Source organism: Podarcis vaucheri (genome assembly GCF_965113315.1).
Source record: "Podarcis vaucheri genome assembly, chromosome: 5".
NCBI lineage: Eukaryota > Metazoa > Chordata > Lepidosauria > Squamata > Lacertidae > Podarcis > Podarcis vaucheri.
Window position 1 is genome coordinate 64,916,900 of NC_138763.1, and position 23,573 is coordinate 64,940,472.

At 41.4% G+C, this 23,573-nt stretch overlaps 1 protein-coding gene across 5 annotated transcripts in view; it reads left to right on the top strand.

Moving 5' to 3' along the window:
• The window catches only part of BLNK (B cell linker), a 99,181-nt gene that overhangs the window by 26,618 nt on the left and 48,990 nt on the right, over positions 1 to 23,573 (top strand). For 3 of the 5 annotated variants that reach the window (XM_082224896.1, XM_082224894.1, XM_082224895.1), the window contains exon 3: positions 11,647 to 11,693. In XM_082224896.1, coding sequence (XP_082081022.1) covers positions 11,647 to 11,693 — 47 coding nt within the window. Of the gene's footprint in view, positions 1 to 11,646; positions 11,694 to 21,949; positions 22,237 to 23,573 lie in introns of those variants that run through there. The other 2 variants (XM_082224897.1, XM_082224898.1) reach the window with 2 other exon arrangements.

The window sequence follows — 23,573 nt, forward strand, 5'->3', positions numbered from 1 at the left end:
CCAAAAATTAGAGGAGTGTCTACCCAAAGCAGACATCTTCTGTTCCTGCCAGAAATCCTTCTGATATTCTGCCTTCTTCAACACTAGAGTTTTATATTCTCTTGGACGGGCTACCATTTATTGTTATTTTTGAAAGGATCCTTCCCACCCTATTAAATATAACTTGAATGGTGTAGTCATCAGTAGGCTGTTTATCATCTGATTTAGAACAGCTAAGGAACCTGCTGGTTTTCCCAACCCATTGATTCAACGGAGTACAGTTTATCTGTAGCAAAATGCAGTCGCCAAGGTAGCTTCTGAACTGATGCTAGGACTATCACAATATTCAAAATATATAAGTAGTACGAAGGCAGGCTTAAGAAGGAAGGAATTATGCTGGCAAGAGGAACATAGAGCTGGCAGGCTCGATCAGACTAAACTGCAAGCTGCTATTGCATCATTGCAGCTAAATATAGTTTTACGGGAACCTTGATACAAACTGAAATAGTCTCATCTTCAGAGGAAGTTCTTCTCTGTGTGCCATGGCTCGGCGAGGCATGTTATGTGGTGATGAGAGAAAGATCCCTCTTTGAAGTAATGTCCTACTTTTGGAATGCCCTTCCCTTAAAAGTGTACTTAGCACCCAACCTTTTTATCATTTTGGTACTAAGGAAAGACTGGCTTGTTTGCCCCTGCATTTTCAATATTTCAAATAAAGGCTGAATTGTATCCAAACTTAAGTAAGGGTGGATCTGTAGAAAGCAATGGGCTTAAGTTACTGAATTAACATTAATTTCAGTGGCTTAACCCTGAAATTATTTAGCTGGATACAACCCATGATGTTAGCTTCTTTTGGATGCAAGGACACACAAATTGTGAGGAGAGTCAAAGAGGCATTTCATATGTGACACTATAGTGGAGTCACAAAGTGGTTTCCAAACAGTCAAGCAGAAACTCCAGAAAGCTTCTGTTGGACCCTTCTCCAGCAGTGAGCCACTTCTGATCTACTGCTGGTCATTTGCAAATACTACCACACTTGGGTCATACAGAAACCAGAGGCAATTTGTTAGAATGAATGAACTCCAATCTGTCAGAAAGTCAATGCCAGTCATAGCACAAGTCTATCCTTAGAGCTCTCAGATTTCAGGAGAGAGCTGTGTCTTTGAATACACAACTTGGGTGTATTCTGGAGTTGTTGTTGTTGTTGTTGTTAAATTTTCCAAGTAATAGTGAAAGAATACAACCAGTAATGATAAATATAACAGCTTAGAAAGGCATAAGATTACTCAGCCTTACACTTTCAAAATAGAATACTTCCAAATAACACCCATATAGAAATATTTTTAAAACAGAAAATTAATAATTTATCCTTACAGGTTTTTATGTAGACACCCTTATGAGTTTTTTATTACAGAAACATGAAGAGGCAGAAAGCAGAATTTGAAAAGACTGTTCCAAATATAACATGCAGCTGAAATGTGTCCTGTCTGGATCTTATGTTGGCATGCAAGGATAGTTTGCACATTATTTTAATTTGCAATATGTTATGCTATTAAGGTTTTTGGATGGTTTGAATCTATTTTGCTCTTTTTTATGCTGATTATTAACCTTTTAAACAATATGTGTGAAAGCTTTGAGAACTGGGGGGGTGGGCAGGTCTTATTCTTTTTAAATTAAAAAAAAATTATGCTTTTACCGTAAATTGGTACACCCATTTCACAATATTCTTCATTATCCTATATTATTTGACTTCCCCACACCTCCCACCATGGTGTTCCTTTTGACTCTTAGTTGTGCTACATATCTTTCTACACCTTGTAATTAATTTAGCTGCTGTTCCTATATCTAGTCCTACGTGGAGATTTATGTAACTGCTATAACTCTTTAAATAGTCTCCAAAGGCTTCCCACTCCTCTCTTATGGTATGTTCATCCTGGTTTCTTAACTTTGCCATCAGCATCACTAACTCCACATATTCTATTAACTCATTGCGCCAATCCTCTTTGGTTGGACTGTTTTTGTCCTTCCACATTTGTGCATAGGTTATTCTGGCCACAGCAGTTGCATAAAGAAAAAGATTGAATACATTCTTAGGTATCTTTTATTTATTTTTCTCATTCATGCATACTTATCACGATGTTAGGATTTGGCAGATAATGGGGTCCAACCTTAAGGCCGGATCCTGAGTGCACAATTCTCTCCCACACCTCACAAATCCCTCATGTAGATGGAACTTCAGTCTCCCATCCCTAGGACTGGAGCAAAATTAACCTTAGCAGGGATCTGTTCAATGGGTCTGTTACAAAACTAAACAGGTGTTGTACATCACTTTTACTTTTGGATTTTCTCTATCTTTATCACACTCCAGGCCCTTGTTACTGGTTCTGTGGTTCCACCGCTCACAGTTGCCCTTCTTGTCAATGTTTGTTCATTTCCTTTCTGAAACACCACAACTGCCCTTGTTTTGTGTAGACACAGATATGCAGCGTAAAGGTAAAGGTAAAGGTCCAGTCGTGGCCGACTCTGGGGTTGCGGTGCTCATCTCGCTTTACTGGCTGAGGGAGCCGGCGTACAGCTTCTGGGTCATATGGCCAGCATGACTAAGCCGCTTCTGGTGAACCAGAGCAGCACACGGAAACACTGTTTACCTTCCTGCCAGAATGGTACCTATTTATCTACTTGCACTATGATGTGCTTTTAGGTGGGCAGGAGCAGGGACTGAGCAACGGGAGCTCACCCTGTCGCGGGGATTTGAACTGCCAACCTTCTGATCGGCAAGTTCTAGGCTCTGTGGTTTAACCCACGGCACCACTTTTAGGTGGCCAATTTTAGGCTTAATTTAGCACATTCCTGCTTCCAACAGATGGAATCCAGTAAAAGCATACAGATTACCATAATACATAAATGTTTCTTTTAGATGCCTGCAAGGTCACTTTACTATTAAATGAGAAGTGTAGTTTTAAAACTCTTCTCGCCATTAGTTTTTCCTCTGTTCATGATATGGCCTATTAAAGTTTTGGTGTGTCTGACATGATCCAATCTTGCAAATTTTTCTAAGTTCTAATTTTGTAGCTCTGGCCCAGTTTGCAAGAAACAGAAAAGCAAATTGTGTTGCCCAACAGCATAGGAAGAAAATGATAAAACATGACAAATGCAGGAGTCATTGCATTAGTGAAAGAGTATGATATAACTAATTTCTGGACACAAGAAGAATTTAAGATAAATGACCAAGCAACTTTGGTGTGAACAGGAATTGTCTTCCTGGCCACTGGCATATCTGGGAAAGCAGCTTGAATGCTAGATGCCACAAATACAGCACATCAAAGCACACAGTACATTCATAAAAAGAATGTAAGTGCTATAAAAGCCCTTTCTCATTTCTTTTTTTCCACAGTTCACTTTCGTTTAAAAATATCTCAGAACCCTGGCTTTCAATTTGCATGACATAAAACTGCTTCTGAGAAGAGTTTTTAAAATGCACTTTTCATTGAGACCGCCAGATGTCAGAGTTTTCTACACTGAAATGGCTTTGAAACCAAATTATCTCCTTGCTTCGATCAATGCATATTTTCCGTTTTCACTGGTCACAAGCCCTCCTCTATGTTTCCGAACTCTGGTTTTCCACTAGATATCCTCACAGGCCAGGATGAGAGGTGCTATTTAACTTTGTAACCTCAGTTTGTGGCTTAGAGAAACTTAGACGTACATACATTACTCCACAACCTCAAGGGTATTTTCACACCTTACATACTTTAACCAATACTGGAAATATAACCTTCTCCTTCTAGAATACATTTCAAAGAATACAACCATGTTCCTCCTACTTGGTTCAGTTCAAATTTATTAATAGTCTACAAACCTTCATATTCCGGGGGGGACGGGGGGGGGGGACAAGTATTTGATTCCATACACTGCCAGTAGCCTATATGGGGTTTTTTTTCCTTATTGTTTTGCAATGTTTGGTAACTGATACATTCTTTGTTTGTGTTTGTTATTCCTCTTCGGTTTTGTTTTGTTTTTAAGAAAAGTGGAATATGTTTAAAATGTTTTCTTTTTAAATGGGAAGAAGATTTGGACTTCGGATCTTATTTGGGGGGAAGAAGGTTATTATTCAGAACATTCAGATTTTAACTTTGAACTCTGGGAAGAAATTTTGAACTGACTATTTCATTTCTGTATAGCTCATAAAACAAGCACCATTCCATACTAATTAGCCCAATATTTCTCTCTCTTTTTTTGCCTAGCTGCAAGGAATGCTGGGAACCCATTCCAAGCTCTTGTTAGAAAAGCTTTGGAAAGCAAGCGATAAGAGTCCAAAAGAGACAGGCGAAAAAAGGATTATCTCAGTATTAATTTACTGACTTGGCTGATGCAGCTAATTAGGGGTTGTAAAAGCATCCACTGGTTGCCAAATGCTGAAATGGTCACAGGGGGCATTAGCAAATACTTCCATGGGGAATTCTAGGACTAGCTGGGATATTTTAGCATTCAGAATTGTGTGTGTGTTTTGCTCATATCCCCCACCCACTGTTTGGTATTGTACAAGAAAAGTAGAGCATTAAACTGCAAATGTACCAGAGTACACATAAGAAAAGCTACACCTTTCCTAGGGTGAAGTGTGGGTTATGGGTGTTTGCACACATGAATTCTTTAATGTTGCCTGAAAAAGGTATGGTGTGGGACATTTGTGTAGCCATCAACAAGTTTGCTTTAGGAAGTGACTTCTCAACAGATGTTACAATGCAGGAAGTTTTTATTTGAAGGCAGGAGCACAGTCTACTTCCTTAAAGGCAAATGGTGATTTGTTTTTCTTTTAAACCAAGCATGCGTGGTTTTCAGGCTAGCCGGCATGTGAGCAAAATCAAGAGGTGGAGGAAAGCCAGAATGAATGTTTGTGCCAGAGTTTCTGAAGCATTTTACAAGTACTCGGGTTAAGTACTTAATTCGTTCCGGAGGTCCGTTCTTAACCTGAGGGTACCACGTTAGCTAATGGGGCCTCCCACTGCCGCACCACTGGAGCACGATTTCTGTTCTCATCCTGGAGCAAAGTTCTTAACCAAAGTACTCTTTCTGGCTTAGCGGAGTCTGTAACCTGAAGCGTATGTAACCTGAAGCGTATGTAACCCGAGGTACCAGTGTACACACGGAAGAAGGGAGTTACTACAGCACTATGCTAGAGTAACTCATTTCTAGGTTTATTTTCAATTAATCACATTCCAATGAACTTGAGGTTCAGACCATTGAGCTATCAATAAATAGTACTTACTATCTAACTACTAGATGTGGTTTTATACGTGTTGTAAGCTGTCCAGAGTGACTGGTGAAACCCAGCCAGATGGGCAGGGTATAAATAGTAAAATGATTGTTGTTATTATTAATAATAGTTAACTGCACAATAAAATCCTTAATTACTCCCTAGATGAATGCAAAAATCCTTCTAGAATAATCATAAAGTTTGACAAAGTGAACCCAGACTTTCCAAACATTAAGCACTCTGTTTTATAGGAAGGATATCTAATATGTTAATTCCCAAAATCAATCTGTCCAAATGATAGTAACTGTTTTATTTCCAGTTTTTGGTGGTAAATTGTTTTGGCAAATCCTAATAAATATTACCTCAATTTCTGATCTGAATCGGAATAGTGACTATACTAAGCTGTATTGTAGTAATTCCTGGGTTGCCAATTTAAAAATAAATAAATAAATAAAAATCCCTCATCCATCCTACCACAGGCATTGCTACATGGCCTCTCCCAAGTCAGATGTTAGGGAGCAATAACCCTGAGTATCATCATCATACTGACAGTACTGTGCCCCCAAACTCCTAATGACCGCTCCCAGCTGCTTCATATAGATGTTAAATAGCAGTTGGGTTAAAACACGTGCCCTGTGGCACCACATGGTGGAACTGCTAGGGAGTCAAAAAGCACTCTCCCAATGCTGCTCTCTGGACTTGGTCCCATAAGTAAAAAAGAAGAAAGGTAAAGGATCCCTGGACAGTTAAATCCAGTCAAAGGTGACTACGGGGTTGTGGCACTCATCTTGCTTTCAGGCTGAGGGAGCCAGCGTTTGTCCACAGATATCTTTCCAGGTCATGTGGCCAGCATGACTAAACTGCTTCTGGTGCAACGGAACACAGGGACGGAAACCAGAGTGCACGGAAATGCCCTTTACCTTCCCGCCACAACAGTACCTATTTATCTACTTGCACTGGCGTGCTTTCAAACTGCTAGGTTGGGACTTCCGGGTTAGCGCCTCCGGCAATGGCGGATTTCCTCTGATCGGGAGGAATCCGCTTCGTGGAAATTAGGGTCTGGACCGCCACGGCGAGGTGGAGACCCATCAAAAACCACAGGCGGGAGAAGCCTGTGGACGTGGGAAACCCGGTTTCAGGGATCCAGAGCGACGTGGGGTGAGCGGCGCAGTGCTTTGAATCGACTGCTCTTTTCACGGAGTGAAGCCGCATTGCTGTTGCCGGAGAGCGCTGACTTTTTCCTGTGGACAATTGGACTTTAAACAACTACCTGTGAGTAGAACGGAAAATTGGACTATGAAATATCTTAATTTGGCACCGAAGCGGGAAGGCTCTAAACAGGAAGTCCATCTTCCGCTTTCGTAAATAGATTGGAGCAAAGACATTGCAAGCTAAAGTCTGGAAAGTCTTTTGTAAAAAACTAAATCTCCATCGGCTGAAACTACTAAACCCCCCTTGGAAGCAGGAGAAGAGGGGGGAAATCTTAGACTGTTCAAGCCTGCAGGAGAGAGAGTAAAGAAAGATATATTTCCACCGCCTTGAACCTGGGAACGGGTTGCTAGGAAGACAGACGTTTTGGGAAAGTCCATTGACTGTGAATAAAACGTTTGCTGATAGATAGTTAAAAAAGAGAAACATATTGATTCCAATGTTTCCTTTTGCATTTAAAAGGAACAAAATATTTGAAAAATGAAAGTAATTTTGTTGCTGGATCTGCTTTTAAAAGGACGGATACAAACAGAAATTGTTTCCCCTAGAGGGAGCTTTGAAAACTGTTGTTGGAGTCGATCTGGGGAATTCTCCAGCTGTAGAGATTAAAGATCGTGAGAACCAGACATTGACCTTGAACAAGAATGTGCCCAGAAGAAGCCTTAGTGATTGCTTTTTGCAAGACAAGCGCTTTATTGGAACAGCTACATGAGAAGATGGATTTGATGACTGTTGCAGTTAATAATTTTGGACAAACAGTGAATACCTATATAGAAACCACTCAGGAACCGACCCAGGAATCTGCTTTGACAGGGCAAGTTGTGCAGAAGACAAAGGAGGAGGTTGCTGTTAAACCTCAAGAAATACATGTGGAGAGAGCCGAGGCTTTGCAGGAACATAAGCTGTTGTTTTTGATGGCCGAACCTGGAGAAAGTCAGATTTGGAGAGATGGAGTCTTGTTTGGATTGGAGATGGGAAATTGGATAGATCCCCCTATGCAGGGCTGTTCTGGCTTCTGGGATCTGATTTTGCGCCAGGGGGAGTCTGGAGTTGTGGGGGCCTTTAACTTTGGAGGGACTTTGAAACATGCCTTGAAATATCTTTTGGATTTTAGTGCTGACTATGGAGAATGGGCCGACCTGTCAAGAAGGGATAAAGACATTGTTAGGTTGGAGTCTCCCCGAGATCTACTCATCAGCGATAAAGGAAGGAAACTAAGAACAAGATCAGCAGAAGACAAAGTAAGGTGCGGGTATAAATATGAAGAAGACCTGCAGAAGGGACATGGAAAAGAGTTAAGAGCCTCGGATAGATCACCAGGTTGATGGACTAAATGGAATGGATAGAAAGGACCGACAGAACCCGAGACCAGGAAGAAGAGACGGTGGATGAAGATTGGAAGAAAGTTTAAAAATTCATTTAGAGAAATATTGTAAAATTAATGAGTGTTAGAAAAAATGTTGGAATGAAACTATTTGGCTTTAGTAGAAATGCTATAAGGGGTTATGTACAAATAAGTTTTAAGCTTTAGGGCTTTTTATGGCAAGATAAGGTTAAAATAAATTAAGATAATTTAATGACAGAACATAGTGAAAGATGGAAAGGATTTGCTGAGATAATAACTAGAATACAAAAAAGGGAGGTGTGAGGAGGTCGATGAAACAAGATAACGAAAGATAAAGATTTGGGAATATTGGATTTGTTTTTAATTTTTTGTTTGCCTTTGTTTTTGGCTTTGATGTATTGTGTGTTTTGCTCTCTTTTTTCTTTTTATTGACTTGTATTGTTTAATTTCTTTTTTTCTTTTTTTCTTTTTCTTTTTTTTCTCTGTAATTTTAAATTCTCAATAAATATCATTTAAAAAAACAAACAAACTGCTAGGTTGGCAGGAGCTGGGACAGAACAACAGGAGCTCACCCCACCGCAGGGATAGGAACTGCCAACCTTCTGATCGCCAAGCCCAAGAGGCTTAGCGGTTTAGACCACAGCGCCACCCGCATCCCATAGATCCTGTAAGTAGGACTGGAACCGCTGTGGCACAGCACCCCTGATTCACATTCTCCAGAGCCAGCCCAGGAGGATACCATGTTCAGTGGTATCAAAAGTTACGGAGAGAGTGAAAGAGCAAAAAGCAGGAGCAAGGTTCCTTTCCCCCGTCTTGCTTTCTGTAAAAGTCATCCTTTACAAGTGACTCATAACAGGCTTGAACCCAGACTGGAACAAATCTGCAAGGCAGATCCTGATAGAGCATGTTACAGTAGTCAAATTGAGATGTAGCTAATAGATATAGGACCAGTCTGAGTATATCAGGAATAGGTGCAACTGATGTACCAGCCAAGCAGGGGAAGCTCTACCCATTAAATTTCTGCTGCTCATGCAGATCTTAATGGCACATGAATTGAGGCAGGAAAAAAAGCTGTCTGCCCCTTTCCTTATCCATGTGTGTGTGTGTGTGTGTGTGTGTGTATTCGTATTCATAGGAATTTGCTGATTTTGAGACCTAGTCAGACATCCCCTAATTATGGTACATACAGTGTGTGAAACTAGTTTTCTGTTTTGTCTTACAGTATAATTACAGGATTAGTATTAAATATAGATGGTTTTCTAGAGTCTGAAATGCCACATTTTCCTAATGCAGATAAGAATCATAATGAGAAGCAGGAATACATCTGAATTTGAAAACAGTCTGTAGATACACAGTTTTGCTGAGATACTGCATATGCCATATATATATATATATATATATATATATATATATATATATATGCAGGTTTTGGTGTCTTCGGGTGTCTTCCCGTGTAAGAGTCGGGGTGTCTGTGCGACGTTTCGACGAGGTCTCACTCGTCATCTTCTGAAGATGACGAGTGAGACCTCGTCGAAACGTCGCACAGACACCCCGACTCTTACACGGGAAGACACCCGAAGACACCAAAACCTGCATTCCTGTACCCGTGAAAATCTACGAAAGCATATATATATATATATATATATATATATATATATATGGGTTGAGGGTTGGTGGAAACACTTAGTTCCACTCTGAAATCAGTTTTAGCTGAGCCAGCAATATTCCAGATTTGATTTCAGAACCTGGACTGGATTCCATTCCACACGTGTGAAGAGAACAGGATTGCCAGTTCTTGAAAATAAACATTATATTACCCAGGCAGGGTTATTGGTGAAGCATGGATTTAAAGGTGAAGTCAAGATTACAGTTTTTTGGTGGGTCTGCATGTGGAGTTCAGTGGTCTACAGTAGGCCTGGAGGTAAAGCTCAGTGCAAAAATGGACTCTCCCAACCAAACTTTCTTAGTAGTTGCTCCCCCTCCCCTCCAAAAAATATCCCAACCAGGATTTACAAAATGTCCCAACCAGGATTTACAAAATGTTAATAATATTCAGAAACCAGTGAGGCAACAAGATCACTCTGCTTCTGACCTGAAAGTCAGCATTAGTTAACAACGTAGGCAAAGGCATACTAAGGCTGAAACTACAGAGCTAGAAATAATCAGATTTAATTTTGCTCATTTGAGCTTGGTCAAGATTATTTGTTTTCTCACTACAGCTGTTGAACAGCAAAGCTAGGAAGACTGAAGAGGTGCATGGTCACTGAACTTACCATACCTTTGGGCTTTGTCCCACTGACAGCACCTCTAGCATTTCTTGGCCTTTTGGACAGACTGTTTGCAATTGGTTTTTCTAAACCCATTGTGAGTTTACCTGCGCATAGGTATGTGCCAACCTTCACCCCACAATCAATATATTAGATGTCCAAAGAGTAAGTCTTGCTTTCACTGCAGAACTTGACTATCATTCTGGATTTGTATCGGCAGAAATCATGGATTTCAGCTGAAGACTAGTTAACTTAAGGTACTTTACAGAACAAAAGTTGCCCCTCCCCATGTCTCATCCTACATCACTCAGGAAGGGCCCTTGACCTTCTGGAAAGGTTTGGGGGGCATGGGTAGTTGCAGGGAGGACATGAACTTCCTTAAGTTATCTTATCTAAGGAACCGAACTCATGCTTTCCATGCTATCTGGTTCTCATGCTTTCTGCGATAAAGTTGGGGTTTTAAAGCCCTGTTTTGAAGTTCACCCTGCTTTTTGCTTTTAGTACACAGCAGAAATGGTAAATCTATCAAATTCAGCTTGTGTGCAAGTAGACAGATGGTTATAAATTTTGTAAAAATAACATGCTGAAGCTTATGTTATAAAAATGCAGTGAAAACTTTATAAACAGAACGTTGCTGTCTTCAGTTTGAAAGGGTCTGCAAATAAACACTGAAGTCTGTGCCAAAATATATGTTATTTGAGTGATAACAGTAATACAAATTTGTCATTGTGTGCAATAGTAATATTTATAATCCTAATGATACGGCAACCCAATAGGTCAACTGGAGGAGGCAAAAAAAAATCTTCTAAATAAATAGGAATAAAACTGGATTTGGTGATGTTAAGTTCTATAGATGAGGAATCAGGGCCAAGGGCAAAGACTCACTGAACAGCAATGGCAGAGTGGAGGGACACTGGATGCGGCCTCCACTGGTAGAAATCAAGACTTGGGTGGCATCCTGTCATGCATTCATGAGCATAAAACTTGGTGAATGGTGTTTGCTCCAATTCAGCTGTAAAGAGTGAGTTTTACCGAGGAAAGCAGTGGGGCAAATGGAAAACTGCTTGGACTCATGCCTAGACAGTATGGGACAAGCAGAAAACTTTGGACCTGTGCCTTCTAGCCATGGGGCAAGTGGAAGTATGGGTAGCCCTGAATGCCTTCATTTCTGAGTAGCAGTGTTCTTTGACACCTCTCCTTCCCCTCAAACGCTCAAGGATTGCAAGACTCCTGGAGCCTCAGCGGACATTCTGTGGAAGCTCCAAAAAGGAGACTCATCCAATTCATCCTCTTGCTTGCAGTTTTAATGATCATTCATTAACCTGTGTGTTTTTCTTATGCACCACATTCCTGGGAAGATTTTGCGCTGTACAACATGTGCCACTTCCCCTCCACAGTATCACCAGGTGTTAGTAATAAAGAGTTAATAAGTAACCAGGACTTAATCCTTCAGTGGCATTAAAAGAATATGATTACTTAACTCCACAGAGTAATCTAACTGTCCTCCAGCTAAAGTGAAACTCAGTTTCAATTAACTCCTCATTTGTTTTGGCTGTTCCCTACAAAAACACATTTCTCTCTCTCTCTTTCAGAATTTATCAGAATATGAGATGAACAGATTCTGTATAATGGACCAGCCGTAAGTTTTCACTTTTTGGGCCTTCACAAAGTGGACAGATGTTTTGTTGCAATTCATAGTTAATTTTGTATGATTCATATTTAATTTAATATCCTCCTTTCATTCCCCCCCTCTTTTTTACATAGAAGACCATAACCTCATCCAAACTGCTATATTTATTTTGTGTTTGGATTAGAACAAACTGGATTGGCCTTGCAGAATAAATTCCACCTTTCGTTTGGGTATATCAGCCTATATCAGCCATAAACACTATGAGTTTATTTTATTTTGTGATTCAATCGTGCACAAAGCAAACTGAAAAACAAGACAAAAGCAAAAGCAAAAAATAAAGATCAGTATCCAAGCAGCAGATTGGATACAATTATATTAGTCTGTTCTTAATTCTGCATTATAAATATATTAAGTACATTAAGTATATTCACACACACACATATATGTAACACATAAGTTAATATATGGATGTATAAATGGTCTAAACATCATAAATGGTTTCCTATAAACCATAAAATGTACCATTATCAAAAGAAGAAATATTTGTTTAAAAAGCAAGTCAAAAGTGTATTTACAAATGATACAGCTTCTAAAGGAAAGACAAATTAACCCAGTCTCTATTAATTCAGCTTTACTTGAAAACCACATATGGTCTGTTCTGATCCCTGATATTCTTTTCTTAATTGTGTGACTAAATACCATCTATTTGATACTTCACTAACTATTGACATACGATGCCATAATGTTAATTTTTTATCACTTCCAGCTTGTTCTAATAATTTCCAAATGAAGTCCTGTTTGCTAGACGTGTGTCCTTACTTGCAAGTCTGAGCTTAAAAATCCTTGCTAGTGTAATTATACACAGGACAGGTTACACTTTTTTTAGTTGCAGGTGTTGCAAGGTTTGCATCTGAGCCTGCAGTTGTGTCCAGCACTCGCACATACTCAATGCACACCTTCAAGAGAAAGTGGAATCTGTTATGAGTACACATTTACCCTTAACCTTATGCCCCACACTGGGAAAGAAAGGTTGGTTTATTACATGAAATAAAGGTGGGAAAGTATATGGATGCTGTTTCAGACAGCAAACTTCCTGCTACATAAAAGTAAGTTTTAGGTTGTGGTTCTATACACACATATGTAGGATTCAATACCATTGAACTTCTGAGTATCTGTGCATAGGATTGCACATCAAATTGCTCAAGAAAAACAGCTCTGAAGTAAAAAAATTCTGATCAGGACTCTTGTGTGAAAATACCCTCCAATATTTGTCATTCAGGACATTTTCTATTTAAATATCTTCTTAATTTCTAAGTGCCTAAATATTGGTCATAGGTAGGTAACAGAACCCTGGAAAAATAACATATTTTTGTAAACATTTCAAGCCCAGAACTGTCTTTGTTTTCAACACAGTGACTGCACCATAATTATATCGCCTTCTTGAGAATATATTTCCAAATTACAGGCCCAAACCAGACAATTATCTGTAAGATTCACACCAGTTTTTGCAACATGCAAAGTACTAAATTCTAGTCTCCCTTGCAGTGCTCATTAAGCAGTAACTCATGTGAGTTGTGTCTGGAAAGGTTAGGGTGAACACAGATGTTTCATATTTTATATTCACATTTTTTAAAAAAATATTGCACATTACTCACTAAAGCTTCATGGTATTCCTTGATTGGTACCCAGGAAGATTTGGCTAGCTTAGCTTATTAGCCCCCAACTTCCAGCTCTATGGCTGCAGAGTTTATTCCTCATAGAGCTACAATTCCCAGAACCCTTAACAAACTATAATTCCTAGGTTTATTTGGGGAGGAGGATGTGCTTTAAATGTGCTTTAAAGGTATAGTGTACGCGCAGCCTGTTTCTCCCATACAGGCTCTTTCCTAGAATGTTTCTAGTTGGTCTAAAAAGTTGGCGAATGTGCATTTTAAAGACTTTTGTATCCAGTTTCCTGTTTTATTTTCGTTACAAAAAACAACAACCTATTTCAGCTGGTGTTTGTATGGGCAATTTATTTGCTGGCAGCCATTCCCATCAGTAAACAAGGGTCTGTCATGTGGTGCATTATGTAACTGCTTCCTTATGAGAAGGAAATATGCACCTATATTTACCAGAATGCAATAGAAGATTGCTTAGAAGATAAAGTGTAACCATGGTGCCACAGCATCTTTTTAAAACTTCCTCACATGTTGCACTTGCTGGGTAACTTTGTACAAAGCCATGACTCCATGGCCGTTTCAACGATTGCTTGGAAGACTTTCAGTTACACGTAATACCTCAGGTACCTCAGGTTACATACATTTCAGGTTACATATGCTTCAGGTTACAGACTCCGCTAACTCAGAAATAGTGCTTCAGGTTAAGAACTTTGCTTCAGGATAAGAACAGAAATCGGGCTCCGGTGGCGTGGCAGCAGCAGGAGGCCCTATTAGCTAAAGTGGTGCTTCAGGTTAAGAACATTTTCAGGTTAAGTACAGACCTCCGGAACGAATTAAGTACTTAACCTGAGGTACCAATGTACATTAATTTCCTATTGCACATCCTTTGTTGAGAAACTATTGATGTAGGAATTCAGATTCAGTAGGGTCAAAATGAGAAGGAAGCATATCTTTGGGAGTGCCTGAAGTTTCATGTGAAGAAATTCCAGGAAGTAATCAGCCGTCATATTCCAGAATTCCCATCAAAGGTTCTTTCTTATAGACTCTTATATATTATATTCTCCTTGATTTATCAGGATTACTGATAAAAGAAGTCTATAATTATGGAAATACATAATTTTTTCCCTCTTTGTGAGTATCTGGAAAAATTATGCATTTGGATATGAATATATTCTACACACACACATTATGGGGTTAACATGATTTCAGAATGTGTGGCCATTGTGATATTGAGCACACATCGAGAATTTGCTGTGTTTTAGCAGCATGGGCAGGCAATATGCATAATATCCAAGTGAGGAATTTGCAAAGTGGAAGAGTAATGCATGAAATGCCCTATTCATGTTGCCAAGTCATGCACATTTCCCAACATCACTTGGAGACTAAATGTATTCACCTGACAACGTCCCCTGTTTATGCTGTTCAAATTTGCTTATTCACCATGGTATCTGTTGAATCGGCACAACAGCTGACATTTATGCACATTCTCCAATGACTTCAAATTAATTACACATGCACTGACTTATTTTTACAAAATGATGCATTGTATCCTCACAGTGGAGTGTGCATCGAAACAATTACAATTCCAGTGCAAAGAAACCAAAATTCTTCAGCATGAAAACTCAAATGTATTCAGAGGCATGCAACCCAATACAATATATGCCTATGTTGGTTTATTCTGCCACAGTAAACATATCTTAGCAGCAGGGCACTTTTGTACACATTTGTATGTGCAAATTTATATGTGTAGATGCAAACTTCAGGGGAGAAAAAAAAGTTGATTATTTTCAAAGTTTTTTGGAGGGAGCAGTCAATCTGAGACGAGATGGAAAAACCCAGGGTGCAGGACTCCTGAACCATCTCCAGCAATACCACTGTTTAGAATGATTAACAATTTGCCCTGCTCATCTGAACCAGAAGGCCCCATGCAAGGTAAAATAGCAAAGATGAGGCCTTGCCATTTTTGCAAGGTCTGAGTGCCCTGCCCCCACCCTTACCTCTTTCCAGACAGTCTGATAGAAAGTACTGCACCTGGACCTAAGCAGTGAGAAGAAACTTGCCTTTCACTCAAGCATGAAGAAACTGCACATTTAGATTCTCAAGCTCTGTGAGGAAGGAAACTGTGAACAGATGCATCAAGTAATCTGAAGTCCTATCTCTTTCGCATTTGACACTGAAGTTATTTGTGCCTAGTGTGCTGTTGCCATACACCAGGCCTCGTTCCAATCTGAGGACCAGAACGCTCGATTGTTGCTATGATTGCCCCATGCTATAAAAGCCATGTCACAAAACACAGCTGAAATTGCCTTAAAGTATTATCCCAAACAAAAAGAGAAAAGTATTCTCAATTTTAAAACAGTTTTAGCTAACAAGTGATAGTTTGAACTATATTTTTTTTAATGGCACATTGCAACCTAGAATTGTATTTTTGCTACTTCATAAAAAAGAGAAATGTGCAAATGATTCCACACTGGCACATTTCCCCCTGTCTGTTTTTCCAATTCTGTTTTGTTGTTCATAGCATTCTCTAATTAATTTCATTTATTTGGAAATACTGGTCTTTAATTAGCACAATTACCGTACTAATGAATTAGCACACTAACTGTGAATTTCCGTGCATGTTTACTCAAGTGTTAAATGGGGCTTACTCCTTGGTGAGAGTGCATAGGACTGCAGTCTAAGTGGGAAGACAGTTTACCTCTTTTATGTCTTTAAGATATATTTCTCCTGAACAGCTCACTTTTAAGAAATGCAAATTCAAAATTCTGTTCTCCCATACAAGGTATAAGCCCACTGTCTTTTTGTAAAACAACAAACAACTGGCACAAATAGCGCATTCAAACACGGGAAAACAAAATGTTGTTGTCTTTTAGTTTTCTTATGCAACAAAATAAACCCAGTTCCTCTGCCATTATGTGTCATGGTATCCTAATAATGGAAATTTTAAATCACTCATATTCCATGGTCTGAGAGCTGCACAAATAATGGAAAAAATTCTGTGGTAAACCATTTTCAAACAGCAAATTTCCAGCTTCATGTTACATTCCTAAGACATAAAGAGGGAGATCTTTCTGTCTCTTTACAAAGTATAGAGTAACCCTATACTCACTTACCTGGCTGTGTGCCCCATTGAACTCAGTATGGTTTACTTCTGAGTAGACATGTATAAAACTATGCTGTGTGTTTCTTTAGCTATGTTGCTTGGTTAAAACATTTGAAATACTTCAGGAAAAAATATTTTTACTGATACATATATAGATATATTAAAAGATGCCTGCATATGGGAGAAAAGCAATGACAAACCTAGACAGCATCTTAAAAAGCAGAGACATCACCTTGCCAACAAAGCTCCGTCTAATTAAAGCTATGGTTTTCCCAGTAGTGATGTATGGAAGTGAGAGCTGGACCATAAAGAAGGCTGTTTGCCTAAGAATTGATGCTTTTGAATTATGGTGCTGGAGAAGACTCTTGAGAGTCCCATGGACTGCAAGAAGAACAAACCTCTCCATTCTGAAGGAAATCAGCCCTGAGTGCTCACTGGAAGGACAGATCCTGAAGCTGAGGCTCCAATACTTTGGCCACCTCATGAGAAGAGAAGACTCCCTGGAAAAGACCCTGATGTTGGGAAAGATTGAGGGCACAAGGAGAAGGGGACAACAGAGGACGAGATGGTTGGACAGTGTTCTCGAAGCTACTAAGATGAGTCTGACCAAACTGTGGGAGGCAGTGGAAGACAGAAGTGCCTGGTGTGCTCTGGTCCATTGGGTCACGAAGAGTCAGACATGACTAAACGACTAAACAACAACAACAACAAATATAGATATATATCTATTGCTTTAATGAGATGTTAAAACAATACATTATCTCTAAACAAAAATGGTTCCATATTGAAGTCTCGGATTCAAACCACTACTTAATAGTTAAGCCTAGGGTCTAAGTTATGATCAACATATGGTAAGATCCAGGCCTCCACAGCACCATTGGGTGAACCTGTATTTCAGGGATGGAGAACCTGCAGACCACCAGCTCTTTCTGGGCCCCAGTTCCCATCAGCATAGGCAATGGTTAGGGATTTTTAGAGTTGCAGTCCAATAGCGTATGGAGAGCCTCTGCTTCCCTATCTCTCCTGCATAATAACAGGTAAGGCAAAAAAATCAAGCCTTTTAGTTGATATGAAGCAAAAGTCCCCCACTGACTGAAGAAGCAATCAAAATAATTTTTTAAAAATAATAAAAGCAGAAGTGTTAACTGTACCTCCAAACTGCGATTTTGTTCTCAAGGGAAATTAACTGTGGCTGGAACAGTTGCTAAGTGAATCAGGAAGACAGATCCGGCATGAGAATGTGCCGTTTTCATGAATGCCTTCTGACTGTCAGTGTTTCCTAGTAGAAGTGGAACTGTACTACCTAAAAGAAGTACGTGTGGCCCTCCAGATGTTGTTGCACTGCAACACTCAACATCCCTGGCCGTTGGTTTTGCTGGCTGGGACTGAAGGGGAACTGGAGACCAATGAGGAATCTTGGATGTGCATTGGCACAACTTGTTTTTATGTTGGGACTGGAAGATTTTGCAGATCCTGCAAAATACGGTAACCTCAATAATGCCAGATCAGAATGAGCAGGTTGAGGACCAGAGAGCTTGTGTGATTGCTCTGTCATATTCCAGCAAGAACCCTAATTACTCCAAATCTGCTAATTGAGTTACCCATTACAGGACTGTAATGTGCAAAAAAGAAATGTCCCAGCTGCCTTTAGAGCTGCATTTGCAGAGGAGGCATTTAAGTAACTGAAGCATCAAACTGAAAACCTTCTGCTGGGTCGTTTCCCCCCCCCCCCAATTTCTCTTACTATTAATCTGGACTTGCATCAGGAGGAAGGGCATAATATAAGAGCAATAAAAGAAAAAGGGAGGGGAATGAGAAAGAAAACGCATACATATTGAAATCGTAAAACACAATTTAACACATCTCCTGCAGCATTAGAAATCTTGGTGGAGTTGTCCATCTTTGTGCATGTACAGTCGTACCTCGGAAGCCAAACAGAATCCCTTCCAGAAGTCTGTTCGACTTCCTCAATGTTTGACTTCCAAAGCACGGCTTCTAATTGGCTGCAGAAAGCTCCTGCAGCCAATCAGAAGCCACGGAAGCCCCGTCAGACGTTCGGCTTCCAAAAGAACATTCGAAAACCGGAACAATCACTTCCAGTTTTTGATCATTCCGGAGCCGGAACGTTAGACTCCCAAAGCTTTCAGGAGCTGAGGTACGGCTGTATGTATATTTAACACACATGACTGTCCTCAAAGAAGCCTGGGAAACATAGTTTGTTTGGGTGCTGGGAACTGTACATCTGTGAGGAGTAAACTACAGTGTAACATTTACGGATCTGTCAAGGTCACAAAACCTTACAAGAAGAGAAATGATTCATTTTGGAATTAGGTTTCTAACCCTCATGGTTGAAACCAGGTGGTGACATTGTAAAACTCCAAGAGGCACACAAAGTAGCAAAAAATAAAATAAATAAAAAATCCTTCCAGTAGCACCTTAGAGACCAACTAAGTTAGTTATTGGTATGAGCTTTTGTGTGCATGTCAGATAGCAAAGAACAGGTGTTGGAGGCGCACTGAAGAAGCTGCTTAGTTTTAGCATCTTCCTGAATTTAAGAGCGTGATAAGATCTATAGCGCCCAGACACAGCATTGGGGATGGTGCAACTACTACAGTGGAGACTGGAAGCACTCTTCTCAAAGCATCTTAACTTAACCCTACAAGATGCTTCAGCCCACATGACTGACCAGAATAGGACCAGAGCGGGTGGTGCTATGCTCAGTTCCTTTCCATTGGGCATGAGGGGGAAGTTCCCAACAGCACCCAGTCAGGATGCAATGTGGAAAACATCTGAATACACCTCTGCACTTGGACTTGAATGCCCAGGTTCAGTGTCCGCACCATACATTCAAAGCACGCGGCTTTCCCCAAAGAACCCTGGGAACTGCAATTTTCTAAGGCTGCTGGGAATTGTAGAAGTCAACTACAGTACCCAGGATGGGGAAAGCCAGGTGCTTTAAATTTACAGCGTGGGTGTGTGAGTCTGTTACATGACAGTGGCCAGCAGCAATGAAAGTGCATTGCCTGTTGTTTTTCCAAAAGTGTTCTGTTGTGCCAGTAGTGGTTTAGTCATGACCCGGAGAGCTGTCTGTGAACAAACACCAGCTCCCTCAGCCTTAAGCGATATAAGCACAGCACCCCATAGTCACCTTTGACAGGACTTAACCATCCATGGGCCCTTTACTTTTCCAAAAGTCCTACTTGAGCTCTGTAACTCTCTAACGGTTTGAGTTATACCAGACTCCCAATGTAAATTCGACTCCAAAGCTGCTGTTCAGCCACTGGTGCTACTGGTAGCTTTCCTTCCAAGGCAAATAGCAGCTTTGCAACTATCTGTGGGTACATCATGACTGTGGTATGGCTCATCTCCTCCTCCCCATGCAGTAAACATAGTCCAAATCCTAAATCATGATCCTATTTAAGTATTTTTTAAAATAGGAAATGTATTCACCCATTTCACACACCATCCCACTGACGAGATTTCAGTATGCGTGCACACAAGCTGTAGTTCATTCCAGCCACTGCTGTGGCTGCTACCACAATCAGCTGACAGTTTTTGCCTGGTTCCAGGTTTAACAGTGTGTTAACATGCAGCCCCCTCACTTTTCAAGTTCCTTCGCAAAATCTGTTCTTGCTCATCGAAGAGGAACAAAGGGTAGTGTTGCAAAATCCAGTTGCCACGTTACTCTCACTATACACAGTATCTTCGCAGCCCCTCGCCTTTGTTTAGATCAGTGTGTGTTTGCTGCTAACACTCCCTGGGTGACCTTTCTTTTCCTGCGAAGGGAGGGGGTCAGCACGTTGCATTCCCATGTTAACACTCCCTTTACATTTTCTTTTCAGAAGCATTCCTGTGCCAAAAGCAATGAGGTAGCGCAAATGAATAGGCACTTCAAGAAAGATACTGGTTGGCAAAGACTAAGATTGTGTGTGTGCATTACTGACTTAAAACACAGCTTGGTCATTCTTTTTTCCCCCAATATACATCAAAGTTCCTTTAGGAGAAATGCTTCAAAACACAGCATTTCCTAAGAAACAACAGGGCACCTGCAGGATATGGTTTGTACAGCGCTTGCCCAAGCAGTGGTGGGTGCACATTGGATGCAGGGTAAATGGAAGTGTGTGTACATTGTTGTTGTTGTTCAGTCGTTTAGTCATGTCCGACTCTTCGTGACCCCGTGGACCAGAGCACACCAGGCACTCCTGTCTTCCACTGCCTCCCGCAGTTTGGTCAAACTCATGCTGGTAGCTTCGAGAACACTATCCAACCATCTCGTCCTCTGTCGTCCCCTTCTCCTTGTGCCCTCCATCTTTCCCAACATTGGAGCTTCAGCTTCAGGATCCGTCCTTCCAGTGAGCACTCAGGGCTGATTTCCTTCAGAATGGAGAGGTTTGATCTTCTTGCAGTCCATGGGACTCTCAAGAGTCTCCTCCAGCACCATAATTCAAAAGCATCAATTCTTAGGCAATCAGCCTTCTTTATGGTCCAGCTCTCACTTCCATACATCACTACTGGGGAAACCATGGCTTTAACTATATGGACCTTTGTTGGCAAGGTGATGTCTCTGCTTTTTAAAATGTAGCATCTTAAATTTCCCATGAAATGATCATGGGAAGCATGATGGGCACACATTGAAATCGACACGGAAGAGAATATGCTTGCCTTTCATGAGCACAGAAGGCGCAATCTGCGCAGATCCGCCACACTGAAAGAGAGCCACTGCAGTGTAGCAGTTAAGAGTGTCAGACTAAGACCTGAGAAAGCAGAGTTCGAATCCCCACTTGGCTATGAAGAAGGATCACTGGGTGAACCTTGGGCCAGTCACTGCCCCTCAGCCCAGTCTACCTCACAGGGTGGTTGTGAGGATAAAAGGTGCTGGAATGAAAACTATGTACACCACCTTGAGCTCTTTGGAAGAAAGGTGAGATATAAGTATTACGACAATAATAAAAATGGGATTCCAAAGGTGTCTGGATGCAGCCCACTTTATGGAAGGAGCATAAGGAGAGTCCTGTGGGCACAGATCCACAGAAAACCAACATTCCTTCTCCAACAGCAAGTCGGTCGGGCACACCAGGAAAAACTCTTCATAGAATCACACCAGGAAGAACCCTTCCCGGTTTCTTGTCTCCAATATCTGGTATTCCGAGGTAGTCTGCACTGGAACATGGAGGCTCTGCAAAGCGAACTTTGTGTGTTGTTGGGGGGCGGGCGAGGCATCCCATTGCAAGAGAGGAGGGCCTTTCCAGGCAGCAGAACGTGCAGGAAACTCTTCCAGGTAGCAGCCGCTTCAAAGCCCCGGGACGGCGGCAGGAAGTGTTCCCAGCTTGATCCCTGGGATGAAACGCCCGCGGCGCACGAGGCAAAGCCGCCAGGACGTCAGGAAGGACTTCAGCCCCAGACGGGGGTGGTTTTGGACACGCCCAATAGGTGCGGATCTTCTTCAAGTTTGCACAAACACCCTATTGCCAGCCAAGCTGGCTCCGTCACATGACTCCCTCGAAACATGAAACCCGGCCGGGCGCTCGGGCAAGTTTTGCTTCTCGTCCCAACACACGAGGAGTCGCCTGGCGGGCCGCGCGCAAAGGCGGCGCTAAGCGGATCCGCGAGGAGGCGAAGCAGCCAGGGGAGTCATCAAGGGGAATCCAGCCTTTCTCTCTCGGGAACGAGCCAGGAAGCCCCCCTCAGTCCCTGCCGACTCGGATGCCCGTTTGCCCGAGGCAGTCGCCTCGCCTGGCAGCATGGACAAGTTCAATAAAATCACGGTACCAGCGGGACAGAAGTTCAGGTATGGTTTGAACCGTGTCCCTTGTTTTCCTCTCGCGCTTTTACGCCAAGGCGCAGAGGCTGTTTGTTTCTCGGAGGCGCGCACGAGGGGGATCTGGGGGACCGAAGCAGGAAGAGATCTTGTGGCACTTTAAAAAAATATGGGGGGAAATAATAGGGTTTCCTTTTCTATCTGGCGAACTGGCTTGTCTTCCACGAAAGCTTATGTCATAAAAAAAGTCTTGAAGGTGCCACTAGAGTCCTTGCTTGCAGCAGGCTGACAGCCTTAACCCCTCTTTGGAAATGGCCAGGGAGGATAAATTTGTATGTAAGAAGATAAAGCAATCGAGGGAGGATTCAAAATGGTTGTTAGGGTAGCAAGCTGCAGAGCTGTACAGTTTTCTCAAATGGGACTCAAAAGCATTCAGGGAAGAAGACTGTCTCCAATACTTTGATGGGATAGTAAACAACAACAACAACAACATCCTGTGAATCACTTGCTTCCAGATTGTTGCTAGCTTGGGGTGGGATTCAGTGGCATACCAGCAAATTCAGGTTGGACAATTATGGTCGGTTGGGAGGTCTTGGGCAACAAACTCACTTTCCCGGAAGATTGGATGTTTGGTGAGAAGGAATGGGAAAGGAATAGGCAACATCATCTAACCTCCCCACTAACCAAGCAGAATGCCTGCTCAGTGAAATAGCCAAACATCATCTCATCTCCCTGCAAACAAGTCAGGATGAATGTGCAGTAAATATGTCATCTTGAAGCACTTTACATTTCCCTCTTGAGAAATGCTTCTTCCTTTGTTGAGTGTCAGCCGGTCACTAAAGGTGCAGTAGCCCAACCAAGCTGGCAGGTTTGCGCCTCAATATGCCAGCACGTATTCAGAACGTTTGGGAGCCAGACATTTGTTTAAATGAGGATACACAAATGCTCCCTGTGTTCCTTTTTTGTGCTTTTCTCTCTCTTTTTGCAAATTCAAGAAGCATTGCTGTTTATCACATTGGTGCATGCATCCTTCCTTTGTGTGGGCAGTGCCACTATCTTTGAGCTGTTCCTCTTCTCTGCGTTGGGCATCCATCTAGAATTTGCACAGGTGCTGCACAGTTGGCAGGAAGTGAATGTGCGAGGTGGTGGTGGTTTTTTGCATGAAACTCTTCAGTAGCTTTTATGGCAGCTTTCAGATTTATATTGCAAAGACAAAAATTAGTCATGGTCAGTTGACCAGTTACTGAATGCCTTCCAAAGAGATCTCCAAAGAGTAGGACTTCTCTGTCTGCTTCACAAGGGAAAACCAACTACTGCAGATACACATGTGTTCTACAGGTGTTTCTGCAGCAAACATGTCAAGTGTG